Here is a 21,833-nt window from a genome sequence, read left to right on the forward strand (position 1 = left end):
CACAATTATCGAATTGTAACATGTGTCACTTAACAGAAAAAAAATAACGATTGTTACGTCCTAGACACCTAAAGTTATCACGTTTATAACGTTAGACACCTAACCTGGATGCTTCAAAAAAATATTGTATGCACCTATTCGAAAAAAAAGATATAGTTTAGATACTTATTTGGATATTAAGCCTATAATTTATATCTTCGTCAAGTATCATATATCAATAATTGATATGACTAATTCTATAAGCTACTGTATTTATACAAATTAACAACTCACATTTATATTGTTTTCATTATTTGACGATGATTGAATTTAAAACATTAAACGATTAAATGACTGGAAGTTGAAATTGAGTTTAAATAATCAAACTGACAAATAAAAAGATACATTCTTTTTATAAAAATATATTAATAATTTTATATATATTCAATTGGATTCATACTTAACCTGAAATGACCCGATCTAAAAATTGACCGATCAAATATAACCCGATTCGATATTGGCCCAAATCAATAATGATTCAATTCAGTACCCGACTTATCATAGTGATAGCTACGAATATAATCAACATGCATGAACAATATAAAAACGATCCATCTTATTTCATTTCCATGAATAGTCTGTTAACACCTACACTGATTTCTGTTATTCAAATCAAAGTTTTAGATCTAGTTCGAGTCATGCTCAACCTAAATCCAGATTGATTTTTAGGGATAACAACTTGCTCGGTGTGAAGAACCGAAATCTAGAAACATACCTTGGTCAGAAAACCTAGTTCGGAGCGCTTTAATCAGTTTTTCTTCAGCTTCTCCTTCATCCTCTCAACTGCAGACCTTAAAGTTTCTTCATCCTTGCAGAAGGCAAATCTCACCAGATTCTTTCCGCCTTCCGGGTTCAAGTAAAATACACTTGTAGGAATCGCCACAACTCCGACTTCCTTGATCAGATACTCGCAAAACGCAATATCATTCTCTAGACCGAAAGGGGTGTGATCTACCACAACAAAGTATGTTCCACTCGAAGGGAACACCTTAAACCCAACATCTTTCAACCCATGTACCAAAATCGCCTTCTTTGCCATATAATCTCTCTTTAGCTCCTCAAAGTAGGAATCAGGGGCGCGGAGAGCCACTGTAGCTGCCCACTGCATTGGAGTGGAAGTTGCAAAAGTAAGGAATGAGTGCGCTTGCCGCACTCCCCAAGTCAAGTACGAGGGTGCTATTGCCCACCCGATTTTCCACCCAGTTAGGGAGAATGTCTTCCCCAAGGAGTTCATAGTCACTGTTCGCTCGTACATTCCAGGAAGTGATGCCATTGAAATGTGATCCATCTCGAAAGCCAATTTATCATAAACTTCATCCGTAAAAACCAATACATCATTCTCAATGCACAGCGAAGCAATGGTATTAAGTTCCTCACGAGTAAACATCTTCCCAGTGGGATTGTGTGGGGTGTTTATAAGAATAGCACGAGTGTTCTTCGAGATAGTGGACTTAAGCTCATCAATAGGAACAGCAAAATCCGGAGGGCGCAACGTAATGCATTTTACTTCGGCACCAGCCATAGATAATGTCGCTTCGTAAGAATCATAAAACGGAGCAAAGAGGATCACCTCATCACCCGGATTAATCAAGCCTAACATGGTTGCAGCAATAGCTTCGGTGCACCCAGAGGTGACCGTAACTTCCTTCTCAGGGTCAATCACAAGACCAGTATCCTTCTTGAAGCGAGCAGCTATGGCATTGTAGAAGTCTGGAACTCCATATCCTCGAGCATATTGGTTCTTCCCATCTTTAATGGCTTGAATAGCCGCTTCTTTTACAAAATCAGGACCATCAAAGTTGGGGAAGCCTTGGCCGAGGTTTATTGCTCCATGCTTGATAGCAAGCATACTCATCTGAGTAAAAATTGTAGTTTTGAACTTCTCCAGTCGCTTCGCAACCTAAGAAAACATACTAGGTTACCAGACAGAACACATACATCTACATGAACATATACAGCTCGCACATGTGGCATTTCAAGATTGCATCCGTATTTGAATTGCTAGACCACGTTTTTAATCAGAAAACCCAAAATTTTCTACCCCTTTAGTATTGCATTCGCAGTGAAAACGTAGCATTTAACCTGCAAATTTGTGCAAACTGCAATGGTAAACGGGGGCTTAAGTGTTGTGTGAATCAAATTAATACTTATATGATCCCTGATGTTAAATCCAAAAAAGGCATGGCAGCAACAATCTGGTTTTCTACTAAATTCAGAAACTAATCCATGTGAGATTGAAAGAACAACATGATATAGTTCTTCAATTTGTTATGCTACAAACCATTTCCATGAATTCATATGATTTAATCAATTTGCAAATTTTAGAAGATTCAAAGCAAGAAATTTCGACACTCTCGAAACGGACCTCACTGTAACAAAGAACACGCCAAATCAGTAGGGAAAAACAAAATCTCACAAAGAAACACAAAGTAGGGTCTAAATTAAGATCAATTAAAACAAATAAAAGCATCCAAGACAACCTTTACAAAACCAAACCCACCAGAAAACAATAAAATAAAAGGGGAAAACCCCCTCAAATCATCAAAACTCAAATCAAGAAAGAAAGAAGAAATGGGTACCTGAACTGGTTGCTGGGTGATTTGGGGAGTTCCATCGTGAGTAGAAACAGTGTCTTTCTGGGTAGAAGCGGGGGACATGGTGGCGATGAACGATGGGTGATTGTTGATTCTCCTGTTACAGCAGAAGAAAGGAGAATCAAAAGAACGCTTTCGAAAATGCTTTGAGAAATTTAAAAAAGTTGGTGTTGATGTGGAGGATTTAAGGCAAAGTAGTCTAAGCATCTGGAACTGTGACCTGGTACATTCTGCAGGCTGCGTCAAAGTTTAGGTGTTATTGCTTTTGTTAAAAAGAATTGTTTAGTATAAACAACAAGTTAATATAGTGAGATGATATATTATGTATTTTAAGTAAAATTAGATGTTTAAATTTTGATATTTGTAAATAGAGTAAATTAATTTAAGAGGGTTATCTTCGCTTCTATAATCAATAGAACGAATGTCAGTGATTAATTCAAAAAAATATTATAAATATTATAAACTTCGTAGCAAGCAGTCATTTTACTAAAAAAATTATAAATATGTCGCTTGATCAAAATATTATTATAAAAATTTATTTTGTTATTAAATATTAGATGAAATAATAATAATTTTAATCCTTAATTTGGTCATAATCCAAAAATATTAAAAAAATAACTCTCCATATTTAAAAATTATGTCATTTTAGTTTTTGTTCTTTCTTAAATTTATTGTTTTTCTCTCATAAATGTTATATTATTTTCTAGATATAATAAAAATTTAATAAAAAATTATTGTTAATTTATGAAAATTAAAATTATGTAACTATTGTTTTGATTCGGTGAACTCACTAGGTTTGATAATATCTAAAAGAGATCAAATTGATAAAAAAATTTAAATATGAAGGATTAAATTTATATTTTGTAGTAGGATAAAATATATAAAATATATAAGTTTTGGGACTACAAAAGTTATACCAGATATCATTAAACATTTATTTCAAATTTGTTGATATAGTGACATTTTTGTTATAATATTTTGAACCATCTAGTTGGATGACTAAATTTATTAAATTAAATTAAAATTATGATCAAATTAATTAAGTGTACAAGCAATAAGAACTAAATGTATAATTATATAAATTTATTTATCTACCACGTTATTATTTTCATTAACCGTTAAGGATAAGTGGTTTGATTGATACAATTTAAATAGTTAAGTGATCCGATTGACAAAATTTGTAATTCAATAGTCAAAATAGAATCACACCGATAGTTTAGTGACTATACTTTTAGTTTATCCAATTTTTTGGGGCGGCTCATGCCACCTTGAATAAGAGTTGACCATAGAATTAAAATCAAAATTAATTAGTTTGGTTACTTTAATCGTGAATTTGAATGTCAAATATCATTTATATTTTATTGTAAAACATATTTAAGATATAAAAATAAAAATTTAAATTTGTATGCACACTTATTGTGTAAATACATGAATTTATCAAGTTTAAAATAGTGTTATTAAAATTTAAAATAAATACACTTCAAATTTTAATTACCAATAGGTGTTTAAAATTTTGTTCACCAAATTTAAAATATAGTCAAACTCAGATTTTAGTTAATTTTTAACACCTAAATGGGTAATTAGGTTGATCAAAGATCATATTAATATGACGTCAAACTGTGAAAATTTAATTAAAATACTTTAAAAATTAAAATCTAAATATAATTTGTAGATGTATAATATAATTAACTCAACATTCGAATTTTAATATTGTAACTAGAGTACATTAGGTTTGGATTGTCACCCTCTAATGAGTATTTGTCGTGATCGATTTAGATTCACCGACCAATAGATTTAATATCTACAATTGGTTAAAAGAACTTAAAAATAAAAGAGGAAACTACATAAATGATCACCGGATTTTTATGTTGCATTTTAGTAATCCAACTTTTAGAAGGTACAATATAGTTGTAAATTTTTAATTCACTTTCACTACGATTGTCGTGAACTAACATTCAAAAAAAAGTTAATGTGACACATTATCTTATAATTTTTTCGAGTCAAGTCGATTTTTTTAGTTTCTACTCGAATTAAAATATTTATAATGTTATGCTATGGATTGGTCTAATTTAACAGTCTTCTCTAACCATATAAGAGATTTATATATATATATATTCATATTCATATTCATATTTTTTCTCATTCAAATATTATTTAATAAATCAAATATCATCTAAAATTATAAAACATATTTTTTTATTTAATTTAATTTTTTAAAGTATTTATTTAGGAGAAAAAATATGGATGAAAGTATAAAGGAGTACATAAATTGATAGAAAGAAAGAAATTATATAAAAAAATTGTAATAAAAAATTAAATTATATTAAATATAAAGTTGAGAGATTAAATTATAAAAAGAATATTGATTTGTTAAAAATAAGAACTTGAGCTACATATAAATTTTATAGTATTAAAGGAGCATTTGATTCAAATTTAATAAAAAGAAATGGACTTAAAATAAAGAAGGAATTAAGTGTATGAGGAATTAGAGACAGTATTCGATTTAAAAAATCTTAAGTTAGTCGAGTTGACGATTCATATTTTATTATTCAAACTATATTAGAAATTTCTTTAAGTTAGTCGAATATATAAAATTAAATTCAAATCAATTTTTCAAATCTAAATGAATTTTACTCGTCCTAATATCAAGAGTCCCTTGAGAACTAATCCAAATCCTATTACAATTATTTTCATGAACTTAACACTAGTTATTTCTACCCATATTAAAACACTTTCCCTAGAGCCTATCTAAAACTAGACTACCCTCATTGAGTGAGCTTGTTGAATTCCCGGTACCGGTACTCGGCAAAAGTCTTGGTCGAATATTTCGCCGGATTCTTCTCGTCCACAAGCTCCGAAAGTGGCCCGATCACGGCCTCATGCGGCGGCGCGCAGAACACCGCCCACGACATCCGAGTACGATCCTTGCTCACCACACTCCGGTGAACAACACTCTTATATTTCCCATTGCTCAAAACCTGGAAACACAGTAGTAATTTTAACTTTAGCATCATTTTGTTTTTGCAGTTTCAGTGGAGTTTTATCAGTTTACCTCAATCTGGTCGCCGACATGGACGAAGAGAGCGTCGGGCAAGTAGTCGACGGCAACCCAATGGCCATCTTTGGAAACCTAAAGGCCTGGAACTTCATTAGGGAGGAGCAATGTGAGTGCTGACATGTCTGTATGGGGTTCGACTCCTAAAGCCAAATGAGGTTGGGGGCATGGCGGAGACATGTTTATTTTCATTTCCAATTCTATTTCTTCATCCCCCAATGGCGTCGTCAAAGCCTTTTTGTCCAGTCCTAAACCCTCTGATAACACCTCCAGCAACTGAGCCGTTATCCTTAGAATTCCCCTGCTATATTCTTCATTAACTTCCCTGCATTACATTACCCAAAGTTAAAAATAGCCATAATGAAAAAAAAATTGTAGATAATGACAAAAATTCTTCATGTTTGATTAAATTGTCAATTTGGTCCTTTTTTAACATTTTAACCATTAGTCAACAAATGATTAACATTTCAAACTAGGCTTTACCCTAAAATGAAACGTTGATGATTGAAATGCTAAAAAAAATAAACACTAAAGTGACTCAATAGTCACTTTTTTTTTTGAAATATTTTAACTTTAACGTTTTATTTTAGGGTAAAAAGCTCTTATGTGGATGAAAATCATTAATCAATAAACGGTTAATGCTCCAAAATAGGAGTTCCCCCCCTAAAATTAAGCATTTGATCAAAATGCTCTAAGAAAAGTAAGGACTAAAACGACTATTTGGTTAAATATTTAGAACTTTTTTATCTTAAAATGAAATTTTTGGGGCTAAATTACTCTAAAAAAAGAATAGAGTTTAAAAATAATTATTTAATCAAAGGTTAAGGGTATACTTTGATATTATACCTAAAAAAATAACTTTTGTTTTAAAGTGAAAACTATTTTAGTGTGAAAATACCTGTAAGAGGGAGGGTGCTTGGGCCATACATCAAGATTGACCTTAGAAGGAGGCGAGAGGAGATGAAAAAAGTAGTCAACCCACTCGACCTTCTCATCAAGATTCTTGGTCATCTTCGTGCCATACCCTTCAAACTTGCCTGTGGACGGATCATTCGCATAAGCTTCTTTGGCCTCCGCCGGTAAATCAAAGAACTCTCGCCCCACTTGTTGCAGTCGTTTGACGAGTTCCAAACACAACCCATGGTCCGTTACCAGGAAAAAACCCCATTGGGAACATGCCTCGAACACTCGTTCGATAAGGACATCGTGCGGCAGCGTCAGGGAAACGACCGGCACGGTGACCCCTTCGAGTGGCTTGCTGTTCTCCGGACGCTCGTGGGGTGGGCGGATGAACTTGGCGGGGAGTTCTTTCAGGCCGCCGCTGATGGCTAAAGATTGAACTCTCTCGACCTCCATTGATTCGGTTCAAAGGTATGAGTTGGTTTAAATGAGGTTTATGAGATTCGAAAATGTCAACAACTCTGGTTCATATATAGCGTAGAGTGGATGATCATATAAGTAAATTAATGTTGAAGGTTAGGTCTACCAAATGGTATCGGGTCAAGATGTTGACGTCTTGGTCTACCAAACTGTATCCCATGTGTTTCTAGACCTTGATGATCGCCAAACCAATAAAAAAAATTGGGTTTGAAGGTTAAATATACATCGGTGGATCATAAATATTTTTTAGGGGGAAAATATATATACTAACAATATAAATTTTTTATATTAGACGGATATAAATAAAATTTTAGAGTGAATACAATTAATAAAATAGATAATTTTGTGAAGGAAATTCAAATTTTAATGCTTATATTAGTGGATTAGTCATTTAGTTAATAATACATATTCAATACGTCAAACATGAAAATTTGAGAGAAAATAATTAACTTATCTCACTGTATATAATTTAATAATATATTTATCACAAATAATATTAAACTTGTTGTATAATAAAAAATATTATCTATTATATTTGTATTGATAATTAATAGTTTCTGAAAAATTTATCAAACAATAAAATATAATTATATAATATTATCTAAACATCAGAAAAAATTTAAGATAAAAAGACTTATTTTTTAAAACGTTAATTATTTGTGAAATAATGATTTCTATCCACGTAAAAGTCTTTTTTTACCCACAATAAAATGTTAGATATTAAAATCCTACAAAATATAAATTTTAAAATGATTATTTAATCGAACGTTAATTTTTTTTTTATGTAAATCATACTAAATTTTGATTGTTACGGTTTAAAAATGAACAAATCGGTCCTTACATATTAAAAAATAAATAAAATGATACTGGATTACTTGGTTGATTTGGACATAATACATGACAATATTCAAAAATGCCAAATCACCAACTTAACACTTAACAATAACAATTAACAGCAATAATCATCTTGCTATTTTTCTCTAATTGAAGGGCCAAAATGCAACTTCCCAAATAATAAAGGGGCCTATTCACTACTTTTACCTAGAATAAATTAGTAAGAACAACAAAAAGATCACAAATCCCAGTTGCCTTATAAATCACGCGAGTCGAGTATGTATAATATGTATCGTAGAAGAATAAATTCAGAAATCTGAAGAAATGGCGAGTGGTGGAAAGGTGTCTTTCAAAGTCACTCTTACCTCCGATCCAAAGCTCCCTTTCAAAGTGTGAGTTTTTACCCTTTCTTTTTTCTTTGAAATTATGAATCTGGGTTTATGTTTTAAAATATTTTCTGAAATTTCAGGTTTAGCGTTCCTGAAGCAGCCCCCTTCACGGCTGTTTTGAAATTCGCTGCTGAGGAATTCAAAGTCCCTCCCCAAACCAGCGCTATCATCACCAACGGTAATTCAATTCCTTCTTTTTTATATATATAAAAATATATATTCAAGTATTAATTTAATTGATCTTTGTATCTTGTGATTTTCAGTTAATTAATTATATGTGGTATTGAAATAAGAATATGGGAATTTGGAGGTGGAAACTGTCATAGGTTAACAATTGAGTGTTGGATCCAGCATAGGCATCTTCAATTTTCTAAGGTTTTGATCTATTTGGAAGGTATATAGATTCATGTATCGGTTATGGATAATTTAGAAGAAGAAAAGAAAAGAAACTGAGTCAAAGCAGCATAGCAATCTACAAGGCTCAAATAGTTAATTTCTTATCGACTTGTACGATGCAAGGGAGTTGTATAGAAGGGCGCCCTTCTGCCCTCGAGACGTATTTCTAGATTGTGTACACATGATTATCATTTCAGATTAGTAAAATATCATGCTGGTGAGGATAACAAAAAGATAATGCATAGTCTGGAGCGAACCTGTAAAATCTTATTAATAAAGTTCTCCATGTTTGAAATGGAGCCTTCCCTTTTGGTTGAACTTTGGATCTGTCACCAGTACTCATGATACTTTATGAGACCTGGTTTCGATGTGATTTAATGACTTTTAGAGCTCAACATAATTGAACTGGAATCAAATAGATATTCATAGTAATATATAAAGAGAATCTGAGTTAGCCTTCACCAAGTTGGTAGAGACCGACTCAGTTCTGAATTTACAAGAACCCTAAACAAGGCAATGAGAATTTACATCATGTTTGGGCACTAGTTATTTTGTTTATATGTTTACTTTTTACTGTTATTTTCATAAACTCTGTAACTGAGTTTCAAGTTATGTGTTGATAATAATGAAAATGACATAAAAAATGAATTGAATAGCTGTGGAATCTGATCCATGTCGTGGTCAGACCTCCATAAGCTGCTTCGATTCCCTCATTTCTATCGTTTGTTTTCTTAATAAGCTTAATTCAATCTACATCGTTTTAAATATGATTTTCGTATACAATTAGGTATCTAAATTCTACATCCTAAATTGTATAGTGTTTATTGAATTATATGTTCTTTCTGATTACAGATGGTGTGGGAATCAATCCTCAGCAAAGTGCAGGTGTGCTGACACGTACTCTGTTAACTAGTTTTATTGTTTTAGAGCTTCATTTTATTTTCTATGTTTATCAAGTATCGTTTTATTTTCTATTTTCATTAAATTTTGCACTTCAAATTAGAACCATGTTGCCTTTGACCAAAGCATCTGCCTTTTTTTTTTTTGGACAATCCAGTGTATAATAGTAGTTTAGGATCTGGCTAAGAGAATTAGGAATGTTCTATATATCATTTTGGCAGACTGGCATTCCTCTGCAACTGCAAGACTACTAGTTGGTTTCTGTTATTCCAGACTCACAAAAACTCGTCCTATATACTATTCTTTACCTGCATGCAGGCTGCATTCGTATTTCGTAGAATAACCAGTCATTTCGTAGTTTAACCAGTAAATATGTTGAAAAAGGAAGGGAAAGAGTATCTGAATTTAGTTCTGATCTGACCCTTTTCATGTAAACATTTTGCTGATTTGGTTTTGGCAGGAAATGTGTTCCTCAAACACGGTTCTGAACTTCGGCTGATTCCGCGTGATCGTGTGGGAGCCTTTTGAGTGCCGATAGACATCATTGTTATCGAGACGAGATCATCAGGTTATCAACTCCTTTAATAATCGATCTTTCGACTTGGTATGAGCGAACTGTTTCTGTATAAACCATAGTCTGATAGCACATGGTTTCAAAAGAAAATGATATAAACGCTAAATAATTTGTAGACCGTTAAGGTTAGGGAAGGAGTAGTTATTTTTTGCCGTGTTCTTATTGCACATCAACTAAATAGGAGAAGAGTTCTTTGGTGTAATCGAGGGCTGTTATTATCTTCAGTTTTACCATTTTTCGTTACCAATATCATTTGAATTAAATACGACCCCCCGAAAAAAGAAAACTGTATGATAAAATTTAACGGTCAAAAGGATGAATTGAATGAAATATATAAATTTAATTTAGTAAAAAAGAAAAAGAACAAATATTTAATTATTTTTCCCAAAAATTTAAGTACTTTTGATCCCTTTAACCTTAAATATATGATCTAAGCCCGACATATTATAATCGACAATAATAAGAATCATAATTAAAAATCGTAGGATCCGAATCTAGAATTTTAAGGATCAAGAGCTTCAAATTTGGTCAATTCTACTAAGCCCTTGTTAACTAAAAACAAAGAAATAATATAAGCAAATTAATTTGGTGGTTCTTTTACAATTATATTATTACTAAATCGTTGGTTGAATTGTATTGAATATCAATTTAATTGTGAAATTATTAAAATATTTTATTTAAATTATTATATTGAATTCACATCTAGTATGATTTATATATAAATTATTTATCATTTAAAACGTGATAATGGTTAACTAAATTTCAAAAATATAATTATTTTATACAAAATATTTTTATTTTATCTACAATATAAATGTATAAAATCTAATATTTCTTACCTACCAATAATTAAATCGATTTCAACCAACTTGAGTTGAGCAGGGGAAGTATTAATGTTATGGGCTATACATCAGTTCTTTTTTCTTCTTTAAAACAAAAATAGATCGCATGCAGTGAATCCAAAGACAAAATTTAGTATCAAATACTATTTCTTTTTGGATAAATTTAAGGTGAATATAAGATGGTACATGTTTAAATACTCTCAATCATATTTAACAATAAACATTCATATTCTTGCATACGTGATGCTCGAACTCGATACCTCAAGAGATGACAATAAATCCTTTAACAATTAAAAATTGTTTGATTCGTGCAAGTATCGAAATATCTATTTGTACGAAACCAGGCTTTTGGTGGTTTCATAAAATGTACCATACCTATTAAACCACTGGTTTAACCAGCCAGACAAAAACACAATTTTTCTGGCTGTTGAGTCATTCCTCGGTGCAAGCATGTAAACTTCACATAGAAGACAATGCCGGAGGTATACTGTTCACGAATCCTCCCTCGATAAAAGCTTGAACGATGCTTCGGCACGAGCTTCCTCCAACTTCATCAACAGTTCCTTTATAAATGGAGTATTTGTCCCATGAGTGATTCTCAGTATGTCGACCGCTTTGGTAAATGTTTTGATAGCATCATCCGTCTCTCCAAGCAACCTGTCATGAATAAATATTGAAGGCTTTTACAACCGAATAAAGAACTTTGCCATGTTGAAGAAAAGTTGATAAAGACACTGAAGCTTTTTAACAGATTTTATAAGTAACAATCCGATGAATCAAAGCGATGTGGAAAATATCATAAAATGCAGTGGATTTCTCATTAATGTTGGGGGCACAAAAGTCCTGCAAGAAAGCTTCGTAAAGTCACGGCCTCTGTCTTATAAAACGGATACGGTACTGAATTTAACTAAAGTTATCTAAAATGAACAACTGAATGAAAGAAGCACATAAACGGGGAAAGATATTTTTCTAACCACTCAAGCTTTCCGCAACTGTAATATTGTAATCCAAGCAAAGGATGATATCCTGGATAGACCCCTGCGATGAATCAGAAAGGTAAATTCAGGATGCCGATAATTTCTCAACTCGGGAACATTGCAACATATATATATACTTAAGGGTAAAGTAAACTAAGACATCGAATTTTATAAAAACTCTTGCTTAGGACAACTTGAAAATGTCACAGGTGAAACTCAGGATTAGAAATGCACTTTCATGTTATTCCTAGAAATTGAAAGCACTAGATTTGGTTGCTAAACCCGCACAGGATTAAAAAGATTAAAAAAGAAAACAAGAAAAAAAAAACTCGATGAAAATTGCCAAGTGACAACAAAATGGATTTCTAATTTGTTTCTTGGCAACAATTCAAGTTGAAAGATGACATACTTTCATACACAGGAATAGTTGATTTGCAAACTGTCAAAGCTTCTTTCCATTCTTCCAACTGCATTAATATCTGCAGAAATGATTGATCCAATTTTATCAGAATCACAAGATGACTCAATCGTTATTGCCAAGAAAACCAATGTTAATTCACCAAAGGATGTTTGATAGAAGAAGAAACATGATGTGTTTGCATTCGGTTTAGCTTCAAAACTTATTTAGTGGTTCATCAGATCGGGAAGAAACAAGAAATGAATATGTATTGATATGAACAAGAAATAGTAGTATGGACCCTACTGCTACATCACCTGAAATTGATCTATCCTTAAATTAATTTTCTTCAAGCAAAATTCGGCTCAAAAATGTGAATACGACTCATGGAAGTACCTCAAGAAGTTTTTCCCGAGTTCGCATCAAGCTGATTGAAAAAGGATGGAAGACTTCCTTCTGGAGATTTTCAATATTTTTATACAAAACAACAGCTTCCTGAGGATCTGAACTTTAGGTTAAGAAACAACTTTCATTCATTTCTTTCTAGTTTCTATGAATGCAAAGATTTTGAATGAATGATCTTCTGTTATATTTTTCAGCTAATAACATACACATATATATAGGAGTACCTAAACTTAAACAATAATACATACCCATAACTACCGCGTAACAGCCCATAATATTTTGTCAACAGAATGCAAATTAGATCATTATCACTTATCAGATCACATTAATTCACTAAAGAGAAAATTATATTCTCAAAACTGTGGCAGTGGAAATAAGATTAAAATTTAATAACTAGTAAAACCACTGCAAAATCATATTCAACAATATTTAAATGATTTTACTTGATAAAGGAAAGTAGATAAGGATACTGCCTGAGGAAATAGACTTAAGAGCCTTTTCCGACAATGCTTTGATATCAGTAACAATCTTTCTTATCTCTTCCTTGCTTCTAGTGAGGCCACATTTTTGGCAAACAAACCCTTTTTCATCTGCGTATACATATTAAAAAATGTAGAAGTTTTGTTTAGGTCATTTAACAGACTTAAATCAGATATAATTGCGTACCTGATTCTCGAAGCAAGAAGCCACTGCATCCATTGTCCCTACATCGATAGCCTTCGAGAATTGCACTTTCTTGGATATCATCGTACTGGCCCTTTAACAAACACAAGCAGCAGTTAATTAGAGAACGAAAAATGGTCATTCCAGAAGCAAAAAGGTTACATACTGAAAGGACAATAATTGGATAGAGCAAATAAATACCACTTTGTTACAGCGGGCACATGTACAAGTGAAAAGGTATTGTTCTTTGAGAGTCTTTTGACGAGTAACTGTACTTGCAGCAGTCTCTACATAACTGATAGATACCTAAGAAAATGAATAGAGAATTCAGTTGCAACACGAAAAGATTAAAGAATTATTCTAACCTATATCCGATAAATATGTCCTAATAATATAAGAGCTCCTAGCACACAAAAACAAAACAAAACAAAACCAAAAGCTAAAAATTTCTCACCTCATAATCTTTGGGTATATGTTGTACAGCACGTACCACAGCCAGCCTTCCCTCAAACACCAAAACAGCATTCGGCAAGCAGCTACAACACAATAATTGTTTAGTAAATCGAACTCACAAGGATGGGTACCAGTACCACTGCTTGAATTCGTAAGCATTGTTACCTGTGGTTTATAATTGAAACAACAGGGTACAGTCCTGTCCCCAGGGGTCTCAACTCACTGTCACAAATGGTATGTGCATTACATGCAAACTGCCATTTTCATAATAGTAAATAAGGACATATGTTTATCCAGTTCAGACAGAACTTGTTAAGATTCCTAACTTTGTTAGGATAAATAGAGACATAAAATTACAATGTAATACATTCCCAGACTGCTTCCATAGTACCTAGTTATAACCTTCATTAATTTCTTTCTTGCAGTGAGTAAGGAAACGGAACTATACCAAATTTAATATGTTTCAAGTACTTATAAATCAAACAAGAAACAAAGGAATTAGAAGCTCAAAACTGCTCAAAACGGACCTTGGAAAAGTTTTCAGCAATCTCTTTTATGTCGACGTCGGGGAACTGAAGAATCAAGTTAACAAGGTTAGCCATCTGTGCATATAACACAAGCTGGTTCTCATCAATATCCAGCATGTCTTTCTCCAATTTAAGGCATAACATAGTTCAAACAGTACCATAACATCATAAAAGGAAATAAAGCAAAATCAACTAAATCCAAAGGGGAGAAAAATCAAAGGATACGAGAAACCAAAGCCTCTACCAAACTGTAATTGTCAAAAGCAGTAACAGGGATGACCTGAAATCATAAGCAAATTTTAATAATTCCTCACAAAAAACAATGCACATAATTCTCAAATACAAAACAAATAACAAGAAGCCCTCTCCTTACATTCTCATTTTGCAATTTTCTCCTAAGGTAAAGTTTCACCATCATCCGGATTGTAGGCGTAACTGATTTTCTCCTCCTCTTGTCAAGCTTAGCAAGTGCCTGGCACTCTAGCCGATGCAATTTCCATTCCAACTTCTGTAAATAAGTCAATAAACCAATCAGTAGATTCTCCAAATATGTTTTTACAATAAATTTAATATAAGAGTTAAAACATAAACAAAACCTGACATAAGCTTCCACAATACCAAACAACATGACAACCCGCACATTTCTTAAGATTGCTTTTGCTGAAACATCCATCGCACCTTAATTCCGTTAAGGAGTTGTTTGGCACGCAGACATATGGCTCTTGGCTTATAATTACTTCTCCTATATATCAAAGCTTCCTTTTAGAATCAGTTTGTGCATTTTTAATGAAAATGACAAAGGAATCATAATATTTTTTGAAGAAATTTATCGTATTTCGCATGCTATTGATATATTAAAAGATCTAAATTAGTAGATTTTTGTTTTTGTTGTTGTTGTTGAAAAAAATGGTGAAAAGAAGGAAACCTGGATAGAAATCCTTGGCGGCGACGAGGGAACGGCCTTTATCGGGGAAGCTTGAGAGGGATAAGCCATGAGCTTGAAGAGCAGTCTGTAATTCCTCCATGAACTACTAGTAAGCTCTGGAAGGTTTTGCTTTAGACTGATGAAGACTAATCCTCGATGTTTAGGAGGAAAATTAAACGCGGTGGAAAATGAATAAATACCACATAGTTCAGTAGTCCAAGTTGGGTAAACTACACATTTAGTACCTCAATTATCACTTTTGTTCCGTTTTGCTCACCAAGCTATTTTTTTTTTCAAAATCATATTTAACGTTTTATTTTGGTTTCGTTTTTATCACCCGTCGTTAAAACATTAACGTAAGTGCTGATTTGGTATTTAAAACAAATTCAATGATGATATAGAATTATCTTATGGTGACATATTAGTATCATCATTAATTTTTTTAATGGTAGGTGATCAAAATGTAATGCTAAGTATAATTTTGAAACAAAAAAATAATGACCAAAATGGAAAATAAGTGATAGTTGGAGTATTAAACATGTAGTTTACCCAATCCAAGTTTCCAAATGTTAAAAGGGTTAACTATACGGATGATCCCTTATATTTTCGATACATTCGATTTTGGTAATCAATTAAAAAAAATTTGGTCTCTTACATTATTTATCTGTTCGATTTTAGGCTCTCGGCATTTAACTCACGTTAACCCAGTAACATAAGTCTGACTTGACAATTTAAAAATAAAAGCAATCTAACGGAAATTTGTTCGCTTTTTTATTAGTGACCAAAATTAGACTTTTGTTACCGTGTTAACGAGACTAACAACGAGAGAATTAAACCGAACGAACCGATAACGTAAGGGATCAAAATCGTTTTTTAATTAGTGACCAAAATTGGATAGACCGAAAACATAAGTGACTATCCATGTTGTTTACCCAAATAAGTAGGATAAAGTACACATTTAGTACTTAAACTATTACTTTTGTCCTGTTTTGGAACATAAACTTTCATTTTTTTCCAAAATCATACCTAACGTTTACTTTTTTATTGTGTTTTGATACCTCACCATTAAAAACTTAACAGTACCGTTGTACGTAAAGCTTTTTTATGAGTAAATTACATCATTCATCACTTATCTATTTTTAACTATTTTCTCACTCTTATTTTGGTCATTGGATTTAATTTTTTTAATTTAACTATTTAATTTTCAGATTACTCCTAATTTATTCACTCTAAGTTTTAAATTTTTATTTTTTATTCTACTTATATATTAATAAAATAAAAAATATCATGTCACAAAAATTATTAATAAAAAATTAGAGTGATTAAAACAAGAGTAATTTGAAAGTTGAGTAGTTAAATTGAAAATTTTTAAACTTTAATAACCAACATAAAAGTGAGAAGATAGTTAAGTGATGAAAGATGTGATTTACTCATAAAATGCCACATTTCCATTAAATTTTTAACGACGGGTTTCAAAATGAAATCAAAACTAAACGTTAAATATAGTTTTGAAAAAAAATATGTATCAAAACAAATTTATATATATCTTATAGATTTTGATTCAATCTAATTCGATAAGATGAAATTTTAAAATAAAATTTGAGTTTTAAATTAAATAGTGTTTGTGAAGAATCTGCTCAAACTAGAATAATTATAGGAGTAAAGTATATAAATACTTCCTGAACTTTTAGAATCACCCAACTTTCAATGCATGCTTAATTCTAAACTAAGTTGTATGTCAAAGATGAATTTGTTACAACTAGAACTGGTAGTGTAGATAGTGAAGATACTCGTCCCGGATTCGGGTTATAGAGAATAAGGTGAGAAAAAACCGTTACGAAAGTTTGGTTTTGAAGGAAGCAGATCAAAGAAGGCTTCTGTTAGAAGGATAGACCAATTTGACATTGCATGATGCGTAGGTCGAAATGGAGTAGACGAAATAGAGACATCGTTGGATGTGATAAAGAGGATGGGGATGGTTAGGAATGATTGGAGAACTCTTGGCTTGTGATCAGAGTCCAACCCAGGGGGCTGGGAGGGACCATGGCCCCCCAAAATTGGTAAAATTTTAAACTAGTCCTTTATAATTTTTAACATTACATTAGTATGTGGTAAAATTGTATCTTAGCCCTCCTAAAATGATAAACATTATATTTAATCCTAAAATTTGTAAAATTAGAAGCTAATATAGTGATAGCGTGGATGAGCGAGAGGAACCAGTCCCTCCGGTTCAAGTAGATGTGAAGATAAACGACATCGTAGGGAACGGGGTATCGGGAATGCTTTACAAATGGGTGAGTTGTGAGAAGGGATGGAAGCCGAGATGGTTCGTTGTGGAAATTTTGTTTATATGCAATAACTCTATGATGCTTTTGTTAATCGCATTTTCAAAAATAATGTATGACATTATGTTCTCTGTAATCTACAATTAAGTTTTGCTTCAATTTCATGACATTTGGAAAATCTTGGCAATTGGGGAAAAAAAGAACTCAATTTTGCTAATGAATCACCTTGTATAAACCCTCTATTTTCAGTCTGTCATTTTGCTCGGGTCGGATCAAGAACGAGTTTGAAGCTCAAATTTTAGAACCGGTTCGGGGCGGATGGAATTCTACAACTATCGGGACAAATAGGATTCGGGTAGATATTCTTATTTCACAGGTTGGGGTCGAGATGGCCAAAAATTCGCCCGCCCCGCCCTATTATCATCCCTAAGATCATGGGATAATAGTGATAAAACTAGTAGTAGTAATATCATCTACATAGACATTTCTTCAACTCCAAGCATTCATTTCATTCACAATGCTAATATAATATGATCAAACTATTTAAGTTGGTTTTTAAGACACTGTGTCTCATGTGTATACCATGTCTAAATATGTATCGACGCAAAGTACTAAACATGCATATTTAACAGAAATGAAAACTCCGAGCAACAGTTTTCGGCAAGGCACGGGATGAATGACACATCCCATAAGTGTCAAAACAGTTTTCGGCAGGCATTGGGATGAATAACGCATCCCATATGCGAAGTACTGCAGAAGCTCCATTCCATGAAAGCAGGAACATAAAATTGAAAACTGCTTGCACTAATTATGCCTTATGGAGATAGCAAATCCAATTTCAATACCGAATCGAATCATATTGTACTATAAATCTACAATGTATTCATTTTGAAACAAACTTAAAATTCAACACAAGATCACTTCATTGAAACAAAAGCAGTTACGAGACTAACGAGGAGCTTTCTTCTTACCAGCAATAGCAACCCTCTTACCCTTCAAAGTCCGACAGTTGTTCTTCGTGTGCTGCCCTCTACAAGGCAATCCCTGAATATGACGAATCCCTCGGTAGCATTGAATCTCTTTCAATCGCCTTATGTTAAGAGCATTGAACCGCCTCTGCAAAATCGAAATTGCTTACCAATGACTGTTCATAGTTACAACTCTTTAGAAACAGCATGAGGAGGAGAATGACAATTTACCAAGTCCCCTTCAATCATATACTTGGAGACTTCATCACGAAGTGTAATGAGTTCATCCTCGGACAACTCTTTGGTGATTTTGTTCTCCATTTCGAGATCACAGAGGATTTTACGAGCCCTTGTGCGACCAATTCCATGGATGTACTGCAGAGAGAATTCCACTCTCTTGTTGTTCGGAATCTCCACTCCACCAACACGAACACATACAATGCTTAGACTACGCTGCTGTTTGATTCAAAACATGAAACATAAGCAGAAGCCAAAAAAAGCAAAAAAGTACACCAAAAATTTAGCTTCCAAACTCATTAACTTTCAGGTGAACTATAGGAAAGGTACATAGTTTTGGATTTTGTTCACGTTTCATCACCAAAACTCGTAAATTTACAAATATACGGAACCTTGCTTTTCCCAAACCCTAAAACCAATTAAGCCTAAAACAAGCGAAACAAACTAATTTACATTTGTCATTTCCGAAAATTTTCGACGACGATATGAGCAAAAGTCCACGGCGATAAAGAGATTTAAGCTAAAAATTTTCTCCTTCTTTATGTTTGTTATTTATTTAAATTCAAGACCTAAACAGAAGATCAAGAGATTAATTAAAATAAATTTGAAAAAAATCGAGAAATGATCGGAAATTACCTTCGGAGGGTTTGAAACAGGGAGGGAAGCAGTGTTGTAGAGAGACATGGAGCTTATTTTGTTGCATACAAAGGAGACAGAAGGTGCAACGGGCATCGCCAGGGTCTGCGCCATTTTCCTTTTCAATTTTCTCGGTATCCAAACAGAGTGAAATGGAGAGCTTTAAGGCGTTGATAGTAGCTTTATCCTCTGCCCCGAATAGCGCCATAGAAAGGCACTCGCTCGAGTAGAAAAGAAAATAAACTCGCTGATTGAGGATAGCCACGTTTTCGTCGGCCTAAATCAGGTGTAGCCCAACTCAACTTGGTAAAGACAAGGCCCAAAGATAAGACATCGCCGATTTAGAAATGATTTCGAGGTTTTGAGATTTTGAATAATTTAAAGATTTTATTTATTTTTAAAATAAAATTTAAAAATTTAACACCGATTGAATAATGTATTAAATTAGATATATTTATTTTGATAAAAAAATTAATATCTAAAATAAATAATAAATAATTGAAATAATTATTTTTCAGTTAAACATCTATAAGGTTTGATATTTTATCGAATAGTTTGGAATTATTTGGAAAGGATGTATTCACATAGAAATTTGATACAGGAAGATAATATATTGTTTCCTTTTATTCGAAACTACAACAGCCTTGATTTCTCTATATACATCATTTTCCCAACAACTTCATCTTCTAAAAGATGAACCAAAGAATTGCCATCCTTCCCTTATCGATACATTGGCCTTGCTGTATTATAGGATTGCAAGAGTGTTGAGAAATGTTACCTTGCACTTTACAACAAGAACAACGTTAATGGAATCCTCGGACCAAAGGCTTCATGCATTTCGTTCATGGACTCTGCTTGTAGATGCTTTGGCTACCTTGCGTGCAAGAAGAAATTCATCTTCACCATTGATGGTGATTGCTTCATATGTCTCATCCACTCGTCCTATGAAAACTATAACATTTTTCTATGTTTGATGTCTTTTGTTCCTTTGATGTTTTTTTAGGTTGTCAAGCCTCTTGAGAGAATTACTAGGTATGTATTTACGATTAAAAATACGTATACATCTCTTATTGGGGGAATGTGATGGGTGGCTAAATGTTTGTTTGGACTTGATTTGCAAATTTTGGCCTTGCTGTATTATAGGATTGCAGCAGTCTTGAGAAATGTTACCTTGCACTTGCTAGCGAGATGATGAACTGGATGCTTAGTTCGTTAAGCTGGGTGACGCCATGCTTACTGGGATTGAAGCTTGGGATGAAGTCAATAAGTCTGCTGGAACAATAATCTGCAACCCTTTTACCCAACGGCACCTCAAAAGGAGTTTAAGTTCCATTAGTGACTTGTTAATTGTTATTATCGTTTTATTATTTTTAACATTTGATGCATGGCATTGAGTTGTTTTAGCAGTTCGTATTGGATTAATGTATTCTAAGCTTAAGCTCATTTGAATCTCTCACGTTGTTTTGATCATATTTTGTCTGCAACATTCTGAAAATTAAGAAAAAAATAGATTAAAACGAGCGATACTCTAGTCATTCCATAACGAGAAAATAAAAAGGAAAATCGCCGTTGCCGGGGATCGAACCCGGGTCACCCGCGTGACAGGCGGGAATACTCACCACTATACTACAACGACATTGTTGAAATATGACATAAGAAATAATTACCAAACTATAAGTAATTTAGAATTAGTTTCATGGATAATACCATACTAGGCTGTACTACTTGGGAATGTCGATTTATACCAGCAAAGAAAGGCGAGGAAACCCAAGCGACACAGGACAATTCCACAATTATATTGTGTTTTAAAACTTATACTATAAGTTCATGTTAAAAAATTATTTAAATTAAGAATAATTTTTGAGATCAGGTCATTCATTATTTCAGATTATTTTGAGAGTAACACATTTGACATTCGAGTTATTTCAAAATTCAAATCAAGAAATTATTTCTATGTTAATCATTTTAGGATTCAATTGACATGTTCGGAAATGTCAACTTCTTTAGATGTGTTTGGTTTTCGAACACTTCGTTAAGGCAGTAATCTCACATTTCCAACAATGTCGAGATGTCGGAATATATGATGTAATCTCAATACCAATTCCTCTTTAGATTATCTTACATGTAATCTGAAATTTCAAACTATTTACCTTTAATTTTTGGGTGGTTATAATCTACTTTTCCATTAAATCCAAAAGGAAAGGTGCAATGAGAAGTGTTAAGAATATACTGACGAGTTTGAAAGTTATATATTCTGATTTGAAACCCTACCGTACTTACAGTTGCAGATAGCAGTCAAATAAACACACACGTTGAGTGCATTCTTATTATTCACTTCCAATAATAACATTTACCCA

At 32.8% G+C, this 21,833-nt stretch overlaps 4 protein-coding genes, 1 non-coding gene and 1 pseudogene across 5 annotated transcripts; 1 reads left to right on the plus strand and 5 right to left on the minus strand.

Annotated features, from left to right (window-relative positions):
- Positions 1–601: 601 nt before the first annotated feature.
- Positions 602–2,872, minus strand: LOC120218584 (probable N-succinyldiaminopimelate aminotransferase DapC). The gene is made up of 2 exons (XM_039215516.1): positions 2,619–2,872; positions 602–1,939 (listed from the first exon to the last, which is right to left on the minus strand). The coding sequence occupies exons 1-2, from the start codon at positions 2,838–2,840 to the stop codon at positions 788–790; spliced, it is 1,374 nt and encodes a 457-aa protein (XP_039071447.1). The 5' UTR covers positions 2,841–2,872; the 3' UTR covers positions 602–787.
- A 2,402-nt stretch (positions 2,873–5,274) lies between these two features.
- LOC120218585 lies at positions 5,275–7,064 on the minus strand (annotated as a pseudogene).
- A 1,093-nt stretch (positions 7,065–8,157) lies between these two features.
- LOC120218586 (ubiquitin-fold modifier 1) lies at positions 8,158–10,385 on the plus strand. The gene is made up of 5 exons (XM_039215517.1): positions 8,158–8,294; positions 8,372–8,469; positions 9,540–9,572; positions 10,048–10,127; positions 10,207–10,385. Exons 1-4 carry the CDS (start codon positions 8,227–8,229, stop codon positions 10,113–10,115), a joined length of 267 nt encoding a protein of 88 aa, XP_039071448.1. The 5' UTR covers positions 8,158–8,226; the 3' UTR covers positions 10,116–10,127; positions 10,207–10,385.
- An 889-nt stretch (positions 10,386–11,274) lies between these two features.
- On the minus strand, positions 11,275–15,506 carry LOC120218588 (histone-lysine N-methyltransferase ASHR1-like). The gene is made up of 14 exons (XM_039215518.1): positions 15,351–15,506; positions 15,022–15,167; positions 14,799–14,933; positions 14,651–14,705; positions 14,426–14,544; positions 14,064–14,152; positions 13,900–13,981; positions 13,647–13,751; positions 13,449–13,539; positions 13,253–13,372; positions 12,774–12,880; positions 12,390–12,459; positions 11,978–12,041; positions 11,275–11,660 (listed from the first exon to the last, which is right to left on the minus strand). Exons 1-14 carry the CDS (start codon positions 15,448–15,450, stop codon positions 11,495–11,497), a joined length of 1,449 nt encoding a protein of 482 aa, XP_039071449.1. The 5' UTR covers positions 15,451–15,506; the 3' UTR covers positions 11,275–11,494.
- Positions 15,507–18,401: 2,895 nt separating this feature from the next.
- LOC120218589 (30S ribosomal protein S13, chloroplastic-like) lies at positions 18,402–19,683 on the minus strand. Its single transcript, XM_039215519.1, has 3 exons — positions 19,477–19,683; positions 18,835–19,059; positions 18,402–18,751 (listed from the first exon to the last, which is right to left on the minus strand). Exons 1-3 carry the CDS (start codon positions 19,588–19,590, stop codon positions 18,584–18,586), a joined length of 507 nt encoding a protein of 168 aa, XP_039071450.1. The 5' UTR covers positions 19,591–19,683; the 3' UTR covers positions 18,402–18,583.
- Positions 19,684–21,040: 1,357 nt separating this feature from the next.
- TRNAD-GUC lies at positions 21,041–21,112 on the minus strand. Its single transcript has one exon. It is a non-coding gene; the product is annotated as a tRNA-Asp (tRNA).
- Between the last annotated feature and the right edge of the window lie 721 nt (positions 21,113–21,833).

Source organism: Hibiscus syriacus, unplaced genomic scaffold (assembly GCF_006381635.1).
Source record: "Hibiscus syriacus cultivar Baekdansim isolate YM2019G1 unplaced genomic scaffold, ASM638163v2 tig00110198_pilon, whole genome shotgun sequence".
NCBI classification, from domain to species: Eukaryota; Viridiplantae; Streptophyta; class Magnoliopsida; order Malvales; family Malvaceae; genus Hibiscus; species Hibiscus syriacus.